Source organism: Penicillium odoratum (assembly GCF_028828045.1).
Source record: "Penicillium odoratum strain IBT 22623 chromosome Unknown utg000002l_segment0_segment0, whole genome shotgun sequence".
Classification (NCBI taxonomy): Eukaryota; Fungi; Ascomycota; class Eurotiomycetes; order Eurotiales; family Aspergillaceae; genus Penicillium; species Penicillium odoratum.
Genome location: NW_026643144.1, coordinates 878,568 through 893,453, shown reverse-complemented (window position 1 = coordinate 893,453; position 14,886 = coordinate 878,568). Strand labels below are relative to the sequence as shown.

At 46.2% G+C, this 14,886-nt stretch overlaps 3 protein-coding genes across 3 annotated transcripts; 1 reads left to right on the top strand and 2 right to left on the bottom strand.

Annotated features, from left to right (window-relative positions):
• Positions 1 to 2,141: 2,141 nt before the first annotated feature.
• Positions 2,142 to 4,389, bottom strand: N7520_002366 (Hsp70 family protein; the record flags this gene model as incomplete). The annotated part of the gene is made up of 6 exons (XM_057136301.1): positions 2,142 to 2,841; positions 2,909 to 3,030; positions 3,085 to 3,187; positions 3,241 to 3,505; positions 3,556 to 3,673; positions 3,748 to 4,389. The coding sequence occupies 6 exons, from the start codon at positions 4,387 to 4,389 to the stop codon at positions 2,142 to 2,144; spliced, it is 1,950 nt and encodes a 649-aa protein (XP_056998987.1).
• Positions 4,390 to 9,900: 5,511 nt separating this feature from the next.
• Positions 9,901 to 11,659, top strand: N7520_002365 (uncharacterized protein; the record flags this gene model as incomplete). Its single annotated transcript, XM_057136300.1, has 3 exons — positions 9,901 to 10,247; positions 10,309 to 11,178; positions 11,242 to 11,659. The coding sequence occupies 3 exons, from the start codon at positions 9,901 to 9,903 to the stop codon at positions 11,657 to 11,659; spliced, it is 1,635 nt and encodes a 544-aa protein (XP_056998986.1).
• A 1,094-nt stretch (positions 11,660 to 12,753) lies between these two features.
• N7520_002364 (cytochrome P450) lies at positions 12,754 to 14,558 on the bottom strand (the record flags this gene model as incomplete). Its single annotated transcript, XM_057136299.1, has 4 exons — positions 12,754 to 13,371; positions 13,423 to 13,481; positions 13,536 to 13,896; positions 13,950 to 14,558. The coding sequence occupies 4 exons, from the start codon at positions 14,556 to 14,558 to the stop codon at positions 12,754 to 12,756; spliced, it is 1,647 nt and encodes a 548-aa protein (XP_056998985.1).
• Between the last annotated feature and the right edge of the window lie 328 nt (positions 14,559 to 14,886).

The window sequence follows — 14,886 nt, the reverse complement described above, 5'->3', positions numbered from 1 at the left end:
ATATCCCAGATGTTCAAATTTTCCAGATCCACTATCCTTCCCCGCACATATGCACGCCCCGGATTAATGACGCAGTTAATGTCTGACTATTGGGTGATCATCCAAGGAACTCAAAATTGGAGCAGTTCTCGGGATCATTAGTCACTTGACCGAAAGTTAGACGCCGCACGGGTCTAAGCCCGGGAATCCCGTAAAGCCTCGGCAGTACGCGCGGCATGAGCTTGAGAGTTGAGTTTTGATGTATGGATCCGATGATGTTGATTAATCCTTGGAAGAACCGTGGCTCACCTAGAGTTGGGTACACCCTTTGAATCGGCAGGACTATTGTCCCCTTTACTACTTGGGTGCTGCTGTATATGTGCAGACAAGAATAAGTGTTATTTATTTAAAGGTGAGATTTTCCAGGATCACGATTTCAAAGCCTAGAATTAGTACAATCGTTCTGACTTCTTAGGGTTAGAAGCGTCTCCCCAAGTGCTGAGTATGTAGGGGAGGAAATGGGACGAGACTCTTGGCGCCAATAGGCCCCAAGCGGGGAAGATGGAAGATGACTACAATATGTAGGCTGACAGCTTCACACAAAACGTATGTGATATTGGGTATGGGGGGAGAAAAGAGAAAAGGGCAGAAGGTCTGGAGGATATGCCCCCAGACCCAAACTAAGCTAGTCCTAAACGGGATGCCAGCGCTGCTCAGGTCACATGATCTGACCCAAGGACACCGACAGAGACAAAGGGGTAAGTAACAGACCAACCCTGATCGTCGAGCTCGATCAAATCTCTTGCTGGCTATAGGAAACTTGAACATATTTCTGCCGAGTCGCATGATTACACAGTTGTCTTACAGCTATTGCGCAATATTGTTGATTCAGGAGAGCGATAATAAGATAGATAAAGATCAGTCTAACGTGGCACTAAACTAGTGGTCCAAAGTTTTACCATTCGGAACTTCGTTGCCCTCCAGTCAGATTTCCTTATTCATTGAGATGGCGTGTTGTACGTCCAACCCTCGAACTGCGCATACAGCCATGTGCCAACTTCTCGTTTCGGTCCTCGTTCCCGTAGGAATTTTGCCATTTGCTGGTCTCCCAGTTGCTCAGCCAAAGCAAGTGGACCCCCACTTACCCATTTTGGAAGCTCTCCAATCCACCCGCAGTACTCAACATTGACATTGGCGCCACGTGCAACCAGCGATTTGACTAAATTTGCATGTCCGCGGAGCATTGCCCGGGCATGAGTATGTCGTCTGGAGCATCTTGGCTATTGTCAAAGCCCGGTGTTAGGGTAGAATGGTCTCCCTCTTCGAACTCCCTTAGTGCACCGTAATCTAGCAGGATTTGAGCGATTCGCCCATCAGGGTAATCCATGCTGAGCGTAAGGGCCCGAGCTCTCTGTAATGGTGATGTTGGGCCAACAAGGATCTGAACCATCTCCTCATGGTGCTCCAACACGGCTTTCAGCAAGGGTATAGCCTCCTCATCCCCAGTCCAGTAACTCGGGTCCGCCTTGCCCCCCGCCAGCAGTAATTGGAGAAGCTCAGTATCTCCCGTACCTACTGCCCAAATCAGTGGTGTATATACACCAGGAACTCGACAGTCTCGGAATGAATAACTAAGGCTAACTCCAGTGGCCAGGAGGGGTGGAAGAACATCCTTGTGTCTTTCAACTAGTGCACACTGAATAGCATTTTGTATCTACGGCAATCTTACCTACGAGACCTAATATTTACTAGCCATAGGACGGTTATAGATGGATTACTTGAGAATTAAGCATTACCCTAGTAAGCATAACCTATAACAAACCATACTTACTATGACCAATTAGCATTCAATAATAGTAATATTCACTCTGGTATATATTCCACCTCAAACACGGGCAAATAGTCAAACAAGGTAATTCACAGAATCAGGCAGACCTAGGCAGTAATGGGCTAAAAAAGCCCATTGGGTTAGGCCTGGACAAGGGCTGGGTTGGCACAATGGGCCGGGTTATGCCGGAGTTTAAATATTAACCGCAATGGCTAGTGCAATGAGTATAATGGCGAAAAATTGTGATCTTTCAATTTCCAATTTGCATAGACCACGAGTTTTGAAAATCTTTGTGGAATACAAAATTGCAGACCTGCCTTGGCTGCCCCGTTATCTAACCTGCAAGCTCATGCACCTGTGCTTTAGAAGCAAGCTCATGCACTTGTGCTTTAGAAGTCTCCAAGATTGCTGAACTCCCCTCGAGTTCCTTTACGTCATCATCCTTCTCTTTGATCATCGGCACCCATTTCACGGTAATGGGACTCTGTCTTGTAGTTTGAATTTTCCTTCCAATTTTATTCCATAGTTCGAAATGAAGGTCCATTGGCCCAACTATGACCTTCACAATTATATTCGCCAGAAAGTATGTCGGTTGCATGTTATACCAATGCTGGTTCTTTGGCTTTTTTTCCACGCTGCGCATATCGACCTCAATATTGCAGATTAGTCTTGCCCCTTGGCCGTGTGTCATACTCGAAGGTAATTGTTCCGGTGACAGGGTTGACATTATGATCTGAGCCTTCCACGGTTTTGCCATGTCCCTGGGGTAGACCTTTCGTTTAAATTCTTTGGAGATTCCTACTCGCGGAATGGGACTCCCCTGAATAACAAGCCAATCAATTTGTTCCACCGCATATGTTGACTTGTCACGCTCGTCGTATCGTATAGATTCGCCCAGATGGCGTGTAGGATCATACAGCTTGTCGCATATGATGCCGTAGCTGACTCGACTGCAAACCATTGGTATTGTACTCCAGTCTTCTTTCAACTGTCGGATTCGGTTCATGACCTGGCCTTGAGCGACGGCCAGCTGCCTGGTAAAAAACGGGATTGCCGTGATTAGCTGAATTCGCTCCAAGCAAGTGAGGCTCCTGCACATACGGTTCGTCGACTGTCAAAATTTCGATGGTGTTAGGGACTATCGCTAGGTTCTCGTATCTGTCCTTGAGTCTTTTCGTCAAATAAGCTGAGCTCCCCAAGCCGCCAGACAACACGACGAAAGACTCAAAACAATGTCAGTGGGTAAGGCGCAAGGAGTGGCAGTAATTGGTACTAACTATGTGCTCTAGTGGGCAGCTTAATTGTAGCCGTCGAATTTGCCCATCCAGCAAATTATATATTTCGTCTGTTATGAGATCGAAAAACTTTTGGATCTCATCTCTGTAAATAATCGGTCAGTAAAAATTAGAAATTGGGAAAACAGGGAAACGCACCGACTTATAATGACTTGCCCGTTTGCTATCCCCATTTCTGGGAAGCATATTTCCGGGGATAGCGATGGACAATCAAGCTTTAGCGAAAGGGAATCTGTTTCCTGGGTGCCAAAGGCGCATTTGAACCGCTCAAAGTGGCCAGTCCTCATCGCCTGCGAGGCAATCTCCTGTGGAGATCCTTTCAAAGTGTCTCGCATCTGTTCCAGCTTACTACTTATAAGTTGGTGAGCTCCTATATCGATCATCACGGAGCCAACTGGCTTTCCTGTTTCCAGTCAATGACGATCTGTTTTGCTTTTTGGCACGATACAATACCTTCTACAACTCCAAGTGGTATGAAAGAAGTGGACTCTTTTGCCGGCGAAACAACCTTTAAAATATTAACGTCCGTTGTGCCTCCTCCAGCATCACACACGAGAACTACATCGCCTTGCTGGGAGACCCCGTGGGTCGGCGCTGTTAGCCGCGAATATGAGAAAGAAAAGCAAGAACGGGTCCAGTATCTACCTGGTAATTATTCCCACTGGCATATACTGCAGCTGCCTCTGCCTCTGACAGCCCTATCATAGCTTGGTGATATGGTGAGTCTAGGGTTATTGAATTCTTAAATTCTGTAACCATGCGTGGGTCTTTCCATGTAGTTGGAACGCTGAAGATGAATTCAACTCGGCACGAGAAAAAACGCGGAAATTTATTCGCCATGTACGAAACCGTATAGCGATAAATTAGCTGGATGTAGTCTTTGAAATACGTCATTGCTTCATGATGGCTGGGAGCATCTGGCCGTTTGTCCAGGAACTGGGGGTCCAAGTGAAGTTTGAAGTGTTTCTTCACGTTTTCACTGAGGTCCCCAGAATCCAAAGAGCATCTGAAGCCCCAGCTTTCTACTGTCGGTGTGGAAGACAGGTATTTCAATTGCGTGGGAACTTTATTGGCAATTTCCCTGCCTATTAATCCTGGCCAATGCTGGAGGGGTTTCGGAGTTGGCCAGTCTGGAGCAAATGAATAGGAAACTCCTAGCCCGGGAAGTTCAAGTATTTGGTAAGATAGTAGCATAGAAATCAGGCAAAAAACAAGGCGAAACCTACCCGTACAGGTCATGCCAAAGTCCACGCCTATCACGATATCCGGGGTCCAATCAGTTTCCATGGTACAATTGTTCCTGTCCGTGTATCTATCCCTGCGTCACAATAACTGAACATGGGATGTTGAGTTAGAAATTATTATGCAATGTGAAATTCCCAAGACGCAAATGGTGTACCACGAAAGCCGTGATGGGCGTGTAAGTGGAATCTACGATAAGAATTCCACTCTTTCAGGGGGCAGACTCGTTTTCATCGTCTTTCCCCAATGATTGGTAGCTTGCAGCCTAGAGCCTCACTGCCACGGTTGCACAGACAGCAAATTCTTGAAGGATTTTGGGGGCGCACGCACCCGACCCTTTATAGTTTCTGGGTATTGCCTTATCTGGACTTGCTCCGCTGTAGAAGCAGCCACGTAATTTCTACGTAGCTGAATGTCCTTAGCGCTGGCTTTATGAACCCGAAAGGCGCTACCCAAGATGGCTTTAGAAACCGGCAGCTGACTAGTGTGCGTAAGCCTTCGGTTAACCCCACTTAGGCCGATCAGCCTATCTATTATAATCTAATTAATTAAACCCGATGGTACTAGTATCTTGCGAAGCCGCTGTATTTTATTCTGTTCCAGATTCGGTCCAGGGTAATATACCCCACTGTAAAGTCTCTCAAGCGCGCGTTGGTTGTCATATCACCAGTCACTGGATCTAGAACGCTGAGAGATTTCATCACATTCAGCGCTAATCATTGATTCTCAGAGGATTTCTCCACGTACTCCCTAAAGTTCTCACGTACCCCCTCTAACCCGATTCGGCCATTGTGTCCAAGTACCCCTAAGTATTTTATCTCACCTATTTATATAAATTGACTCCCAAAGTTAGGGAGCCAAATCCCGAGTTACTTAATGCTTTCTGAGACTATGACCCTGTAGACTACATGATCTCTAAGCTGTAATGGCCAGGAATTGACCGAGTTCTGTATGCTTTTCTCAATAGAATGCAATATTCACGGTAGACACAGGAACCGCGATAGCACACTCAGCGTTCTCTGCCAGGACTCAGCAGGGGCAGAGTCCGATAAAGCGAGGACATGGTAGATTCTGTAATGCAGATATAGGTCTAGTACCAGATATACCGCTGTATATGATAGGAGTCCTCGCGATTTGAATGTTGGATGTGGGGACTCAGAGGCAGCGAGGTTAGATTAATGAGTTTGAATTGTATCAAAAATCGTTGATAATATATGATTTATGTGCTGAATATGATAACCGAATTCATTGAGATCAAAGCACGTCTATAGAGAGAGAATTCATATTATAAGTGTGGCAGAAAAAGTATCGGTACTTAGGGGGTACTTAGATCAATGGCCGAATCGGGTTAGAGGGGGGACGTGAGATCTTTAGGGAGTACGTGGAAAAATTCTCGATTCTCAGCCCTCGGCAGCACTACCCAAAATGGATTTACCTTCTGACTGCTTTTTCGTGTTGTCATTCATTTTTCTCATATAAGGGGAGACCTCGCTGGCTTCTGATACCAAGTGGTCAGGATCACTACCTGTCTTCTCTTTGCAAAAGAATTATAGATTATGACATAGCTGAGATACATGAAATGACTACAATCACGTCAGTCCTCACGTATACCCCTACTGATTCTAACCTCAAGGGGTATTGGCTTTCAGATGGATGTGAGGATACTCCGCTCGGTGGTTCAAGATCAACATTCTCATTGAACCTACAGATGTGACCTCAACGGCTTGCCCCACAAATTCCGCTCTTGTCGCTAGTGGGAGTTATGCAGACTGCTGTGCTGACGAGGACACTGGGGGGTGCAGTTTTCCCTCAGCATGCACCACTTCGTGCAACTTTCCAACAGCATGTTTGAACAATGCAGCTGTGTACAATTTCATATACAGTGGCACGTGGTGGAGTTATAGCTGGTAAGAGAATAAACGGATATTCGAACTGATGGAATGAAGGGCTAACAGGAATTTGACGAGGCCAGCCCAACTGGTCAGTCCTGCCAGGAAATGACGATTTTCGAGTCATACACTTCTTCAACCGCGGGATGGAACAGGACAGCCCACTGGTGCCTCGGTGATTCGGCTCCTACCGCTATATACCGCACTCTCGAAGAGGCGGAAATAACAACCAGTAAGTCCTTCACTAGCGTCAGTTCACCTATCGCGACGCGAGACTTACTAATTAATCCAAGTCACTAGTGGCACCAGCAGCACGAAAGTCACCAGTACTACAAGCGCACCCACCAGTATTACAAGTGAACCTACCAGTACTTCAAGCGCACCCACCCCAACCCAGACACACAGTAAAACACATACCAACAAAGGAGCAATTGCAGGAGGAGTTGTGGGTGGAGTAGTAGCTGCCGCAGTGATTCTCGGTGGACTGTACTTCATTTGGAAACGTCTGAAAGTGAAAAAAATGGAAATGGCGGAAATGAACGAGCTTGGAGCAGAGTATAGAGTGCACTCAGACTAAGGACAGACGACCCAACCCTTCATGTTAAGTCTAGTGCCTTGATAAGTTTTATATTCTCTCGTTAGTTATATCTGACCACATGATTGAGAAATTCAGTTCGAAGACCCTCGTGGTCAATAGTAATAGTGTTTTCTGGGCATCTTTGGCCAACTTTCAGGAATCCGGCCAATAGATAGCAGCAGAAGACAATCATCAGATGACTAATTTAACTAAATCGATGCCTAAGTGTGATCCCGCAGTCCTACCCAAAGCCGCAACGCGCGTAAAGTACCCGAAAGTCAATAATTAACGCCCATTGAAGCGCTTGGATGCGAAGAATACTACTGAGCCCCAAAGCTATTGAGGCTTTCGTAAAGCTTGTTCTTTATTCTGACTTTTTCTTTTCCTCTTTTGGCAAAGTTTAGACAATACATAGGAACCAGAGTACTCTGACGGCCTAGTTAACAAAGCGTAGCTTACATACATTCCAGCTGAGAGATTATGTATAGATGCCAAGAGACGGAGTTTTCAGCCATCAAATGGTTTTACAGTGCGGTGTTTCTACTATTGGCCACCAGCCCAGGAAAATCAAGTTGGCCTTCACTTATCCCTATCTGTATAGTCCTCTCATTATCCACCCAATTCATGCCACTTTACTGTGACTGAATGCGGTTCTTACTGCATTCAATTGCAGCTCGTATATGCAGTTCAGCCGAGAGGGTCTGTGTGGGGATTGCGTAATCAGTCACCCTTAGGGCAATCCTTCCTGAGCTCTCATTTTTCTAACCCCACTCGCATGATTAAAGTTCGGTAGCGCCTATGGGCCGGCCCATTTCAAAATTCCATCACGGCCAATAAAAGTAGAGCACTCCTTTACCTATAGTTCATGAAAAATGGTTCATCTTTAATACTCTAGCCACTAAATCAGTCAGAAGATATATACAAGAATAGGGCTGGTCTCTTGTCAGGCTAGAGATCTGAAACACCCAGGGTTTGACTCTACAGTCCATTCGAAGTCCAATTATAATGCGATATTTCACAGGTGGATCGATAAAGAACAGAATTTGAGCTCTGGATGTCTTTGAAACTGAGAATCGACGAGGCAGTCGTGTACTCAAAGGCCGGGCGGTTACAAAGCACCAAATAGGTGGACTTTGCGCTGAATTAGGCCGGTTGACTCTCGAGTGTTGTTGGCGCCAGGCCTATGCATAACATATAAAACACACCACAAGCATCATCTAGTGTTTGAAAATGACTTGACCGCAATGAACAGAGATGATCTACGATCTTAATCTCAGATACAGAGGCTATGTGCTGTCGCTAATGATTCAATTGTTATGAATCCAGCAATATTGACGAAGAGGGCATTCCTGCCTGGCTCTGGAAGTCTGTGCTGGAATCGCGCAACCCAATCTAGGTCTTGCGACCTTAAAGCGGGTGGCGCTCGCCGATTTCTCACCTGGACGATAAGGCGAAACTCGCCCAAATATTAGTTGTATTTCAGCCACACACCAGCAGGCACATAATGTTTTAAGTGCATTTGCGCAAGAAATCCTCCGTTTGTTAAGTAATAAGACAGAGAACTGCAAGGTTAGTCAATTGTACTCACCACTTTGTAAACGCTTTCTGGAGTCGGCTTTGATCAGATTAATTCAATCCCGGAAAGAAGCAAAAAAGGGAGTGAAGATGAAAAGAAGGAAAGCAAAGGTTGGCTGCTGGGAACACAGTGCAAGGAGGGTTGAAAAGATGGAATATCAAGCTAAAGGAACAGTCAGCGCTTCACGGGAATACAGGTGGGGCATTCAGGTGGAGGGGCCACGGAGACTGAAGAGTAGGCTGCCGAGATCACATGTATTTAAAATCTATAAGACCAAATACATATAACGGTCAGGATTCGCATGTGGTCACCTATCATACTACCAACGGACCGGCGTGTGGCTTATGAGCGGACAATAGTCGGGTGGGTGTCGCCTGGTTGTGCTCATGCCGAGCGCCGCTTTATGTTCGCGCGACAGGGTTGAGACTGGGTGAGTGCAGGTCAAGATTCTCACACTCGATCGCGCGACCGCCACACTGGCCCTCCAAGCCTCGAATAAATGGAACTGTATATGATGAGGGCTAAGGCTCCTTGTATTTTCGCAATCTTAATAAATCAACCTTAACAACAGAACATCTCAGATCTTCTTTAGATAACTTATGTGAAAGATAGTCAGCATTGAGATTCTTTTGTGCGTTCTTTTATCATAAGTGGGGCTCTAAGCTCACTTTATACGAGGCGACCTGCGAGATACCTGAAATGGAAAGTCATGGCATCTTTGCAGCCCCGTACTAGCCAAAGGTGCATGGGTATTTAGCCAACAGCGACCCGGTCTCACTATTTGCGGTTGTGTGCAGATGGCGAGAAGAATCATGTCCAATCAGCGGCACAAGATCGTGAGGTTGTGGATGATAAGTTTCTACTGAAGGGACTTCGTAAGACCCTGCACGACGCCGCTCAACCTTGGGTGAGTATCACTCAGGATAAACAACCGCTTCCTTCTCTCAACCGAAGAAAAAAAACTCCCCTACAGTGCACTTTAGTCGAATCCCAAGAATAAGAACACTCACTAAATAGAGGTTGGTCTAGCTTATAGCCTCCATGAACTTCGGAGTAAACATGGATAACTCGAAGGCAAGGCTCTTTTTTTCAGCCTATAGTCGACGGGTCACGGCCACTGCCATGCCATTTTTAGGGCAGACCTAAATCCGTTGAGTAGACAAATCAGGAAATATTACCCAGGCCCATACTGGAGGTGATAGGCCAGCCTCGTAAAATGCTGGATGTCATGGCAGTACTAATCATGTTGAACTGCACGTAGGCTGCTCCCTAGTGGGGTCTTCAATACAAATAACTTAGGTGTCTCGTGCCGGAATAAGTTCATAAAGTCATTCAAGCGTTAATTTGGGCTGTAACACTACAAGAGTAGCTACTCTACCGTTACTTTTAATTCACTACTTTCCAATGGATCTTCGCCAGATATCAAATTGCTCCAGAAGGATACCAATTCCTGCATGCCGCCATTGCGCCAAAGTTCAACAAGATGGAGCATTCACTGGCCGACCTTCTTCAGAATGAATATGTTTCTTCTGGCTGGCCTCGCATTCGCTATTTGGCATCACCTCTACTATCACAGGCTAGATGGTAGAATCGTCACGGAATCGAAGGGAACCTTTGATGTATCGAATCAGGAATGGCATGCCGGATTCGGCACTGCGCTCGCATTTTTGACGAAGAGTTGCTTTGCAGCATCTATCACGATGGCCTATAAACAATATGCATGGGTACAAATGCGATCTCGTAGCTATTCGGTCGGTGGCCTCGATGCCATCTTTGCGGCAACTTCGGACCTTTCAGCCTATATCAGTCCTGATTTCATCATTCATTCCAGACTTGCTGCTCTTGTTGCTAGCTTCACTTGGTATGAGACTTCTTTTCAAACCTAGAGTTCAGGGCCGTGGACTTACTCAAGGTATGTTTAGGATCATGCCTTTTGCTGCCCTTGTTACCCAAGCCACACTGACTGTTGTCCCATCTTCAAAAGTCACTTCCAATTTCTCCCTAGTCCCTGGGCTAAACTTCTACGACCCTACAAATTTTCAATCTTCCGGCCTTGACTCTGACGTCTCACCCGTCCTCAGCCGCATTTTGGCGGCAGCAATTTCCATCCCAGGTATCCTGCCAATGAACCCCATCTACGCCAACAGCACGTATAATATGACCTTCCTCGGACCAGCCCTTCACTGCATTCAGCCCACTGATAACGAGACTCTATCTGCTCTCAAAGATGCGTTCGACAATGAAGGCAGGCTATACGGGTCATCGGGCGGAGGCACCATATACCTATCGTATCAGAACGATAGCGCACTCTGGTTTCGCTTACTCTATGAATCCCTCACCTGCAATCTCCGAAATCACACCTACAATGTCCAGTTTTCCGCATCTGCTTCAACACAAATCATAATTGAAACCCCCACCCACCAATTCGATGATGTTGGCTCCAGGCTAAGCATTTCCTACAACGCTTACCTCCAAGCTCTAACAAATGTGTTCAATGGCTCCATCGTCATCTACGTCAATGCTCCACAAGGCCAGACAGCAGACTCTGCTTACGCGGCCATCGGCTCATATGAAACACGTGTTGCTGACACCGCACTCATAAGTCTCATTGTAGATGCTATTGACAAGGCAGCTAGCTCTCCGGCGGCCCCGTTCGGAGCGAGTGTCGCCTCGCTTCAGGTGCAACTTTCTGAGGTGGACAGGAACCTAGCAAGGAATATGACCTTTGCAGAACTGATGGAGGAAATAGCGAGAAATGCCACGTTGAGTTTATTTAGCGATAGCCGATTCTGGTATGTGATATCATTCCTTTGAGAGATTACAAGTATTTATTGTGATCGTTGACATATCAATAGGGCGAAAGAGAGGAATTTGGTGGATGTGGCGACTACGATTCCGGTGAATAGGCATTTCTATGACCAACGCAATTTGTTACTTGCGTACGGTATTGCCTTCGGTGTATCATTGGTCTGCCTTTCTCTTGGTATTTGGGCGCTTTATGATAATGGTGTGAGTCATGGGATGGCATTCTCGTCAATCCTGGCTGCTACGCGCAACAGCCAGGTGAACGAGATTACAAACTGGAATACTTTGGGGGCCGAGCCAATGAGCGAAACGACACTGCAAGCCAAGCTTATGTTCGGCGTACTGCTTCATGAACAAATAGGCTGTTCTGAGGACAATAAGCCTGAGAATGTGGAAGGCGGATATTACGCTGCGTTTGGGCCTCCTGAGAAGATAAGCCGTATAAAGAAAGGGATGGTGATCATTTGAAGCAGATTACTTATTATCTTTGATAACCAGAATTGAAAGCTAATCAGAACAAACACGATGGCTGAACGACCAACGTGTCAGATAACACGGCATACTGTACTTCTTCTCATCGGACAGTATTCAATTTTCCTCTTGGTACTCAACGGTCAAAAAAGGCGGGTTTCGGGGACGGTTATATATACAGCATCACCATTGTCGCCAGACTTGCAGAAATCAAATGTGGCTGTTTAAGATCCAGCGATTGTTTATGGCAAATATATCATATGGCCTTATTCTTGCTAACTAGCGTCAGTGCCGCAATTTCTGGAAGAGGCATTGTGATATGCGGAAAATGGGCGTTGACAAAATTCTCCTCTATCGTACTAGGGACCGAAGCAATATACCAATAACTTCAGCTACGTCGACGACGCCATGATGATCACAATGAGACGCTACGCAGTAGAATACTGCCGTTCTCTCCCTATCGCCTTCTGCGAGTGCGATAAGTGGGCGAGAAGGCATGCCTCGGTATCGCTCTAGAGAAATTCGCCCCAGTACACTTCGAACCCCCCGAGGGGTGGGGGGTGACCTACCAACACCCAGATGTCGACCCATGCGATAACAGAATAGTCAAAGCCAGAAAATCAGTAAAGCTCCTCGGTATCACTCTCCGTAATTTCCTGTTAGGGCTCTGACCGTCATGTTTTGAAGGTGTTGGCACGGCACAGAATGGCACTCTTGTATTAACTTAGCTTCACTTAAAAGCAATCAACCTCGAAGGGTAACAGCCAAATCTGCAGATCCAGATTGTGTTACGCGGGTAGAGCCATACGAAGAAATAAAGGAAACAATCAAAATTATGATCAATAACCAGCCAAAGATGTAAAAATACTGATTTTTGAAGAATTTTGAGGGTATTGGAATGGAATCACTTGGCCTTCACCCCTGTTTTGATGTATGTCATGAAGTTGTCAGAATGGAGTGCATCCATTCCAAGGTCTCTTTGCGTACATCACCAAACTTCGACTAAGGCCTGAAGAAGAGTAGCAAGCCCTGAATTCCTCGAAAAGCACATGACGCGCGTCTTTCCATATAGGAGATGGCCCCCTAACACACTAAAGCTTTTCCTGGGCGGTAAAGTCCTTCCAATCCTCAGCGTACTGGGTGCTTCTGATACCCTCAGGGTATTTTCTCAGAAGTTCCTTGGCATTATCCCACGCCTTGAGGACGCGTAGAGTCCGTTCAGGATCTCTCTCAATCAATTTGTACGCAAATGGTGTAGGTCGACATACAATCCCTTGAGTGACTGCTTCAGTAGAGACCGGGATCATGTTGCCGTTCTCATCTAGATCATGTTCAAATGTAAACGCCCACAGAATGTATGTGATACCTAAGAATAGCGAGCGCTCAGCTATATTTAGGCCTGGACATACGCGCCGACCGGCGCCAAAAGTGAAATGATCGCGCTTGTAAGGATCATTCTGGCTGGCACTCTCCTGGGCGCGCATGAAGTCGTCCTTATATCTTTCTGGGTCAAAATTTCGGGGATTCGGGTATCTTTTTGGGTCGTTATTCAGGGCCCACACATTAATCATCATGCCAGTCTTTGCTGGGAATGTGTATCCCTTGTATGTATCTTCATTGGTCGTTGCGTGAGGAACGATGCCGAGGATGCTTGAAGGCAGGAATCGGAGTGACTCTTTAACAAGACCACGAATGTATTGCAAATTGGACTAATTTAAACGGTCAGTCTAGCTTCACCATCATCACTTTAGAATCCTTACCTCGTCAGCCATAGTTGGCAGTTTGTAGGGCCCAATCACACGATCAATCTCTTCTTGGGCTAGGACTTTTGATTAGCGATTATAGTTGACCTTGATCAGGAAAAACCAGCTACCTTTCTTCTGGACCTCTGGGAAATTGATCATAGCCACTGCGAATGAGAGGAAGATAGAGGCCGTTGTGTCAGATCCCGCTTCAAGAAGAGTACCGCTCACATAGCTTGCCCAGTCATCTGAGAACCCCATTTTCTCCTGTGACTTGAACATGTCTTCACAGAAGTTTTTGCTCGCAATCCCTTTTGTGATTCTATCTTTAACTTTGAGCACATAGCTCTTGTACAACTTCATTTCTTCCTTGTGAAGCTGCTTGCCCTTCTTCTTACTAGGGTTGATGAAGACGGGAAGATTCCGCAAAATCGGGAAATAATCTAGCATCGAGGCAGATACTTGCGATGCCACAGCAAATTCTTCGAAGCCCTTGAGTCATGTAATATCAGTATGAGTAGGTGTGGGGTTGAGATCGAATGTACCTCGTAAATTTGTCTAACGTCCGGGTCGTGAAAAGCTAAACTTCTCCATCCAAATGTCATGCTCGTGACCAGCGACGTGCTGTAGCGTCTTACATGATCGTGATATTTGTTGGGCTTTTTTATCATATCTGCCAGCATCTGCCGAAGTTCGAGCTCTTGATACGGAATATAGTCGACAGCAGTTTTGATGTTGAGAAGGTTGTGGATCATTTTGCGGGCTAGACGCCATCCTTCATCGTATTGCATGAGGACCAGGCGATAACCACCCGATATCAGTGTCTGACCGACATACATCTCAGGTCGTGAGGAATAATTGTTAGATCGCTGATCAATCAAGTCTTTGACAACTCGCGGTGAATTCAGGACAACCATGCGTTGGTTACCAAGCATCACGGAATAAATTTCCCCATATTCATCAGCCCACTCCTTGAACTTGACGTGCACGTCCTTTGACGGCAATTGGTGGAGGTTGCCGACTATAGGCAAAGTTGGTGGCCCTGAAGGCATATTTTTCGGCCTTCTTCCGACTTGTAATATTTTATGAATTGAGAAGGCTAGGCCGGCGATGCCTACAAAGGCCAGCCATGGCGGTATCGAAATTGGCACCATCGTCGGTCAAAGAACTTAGTGATTATAGAAAATTCGGTGTCACCTCAAAGCTTCAAACGCTATTTTGGCCTTAAGTAATGAGAAGTTCAGGTCAGTCAGAGAATCCTTGGGGGAGGGGGGGGTGAGGAGGCGACATGTTGTGTACAGTGAGTGGGTAATGGAAGGCTGTCGGCATGGTTTCCGGCCACTTTGCCATTGTTAGAGTCGATTCAAGAGTGGGGGAGCTAATCACATCTATGAAGATAGACAAGTCCTGTCTATCCTTGTCTCGACGAGGGTGTAGGAGATGACAAATGAGTGGAAAGAAGTGGCTCCAATAATCAGGACT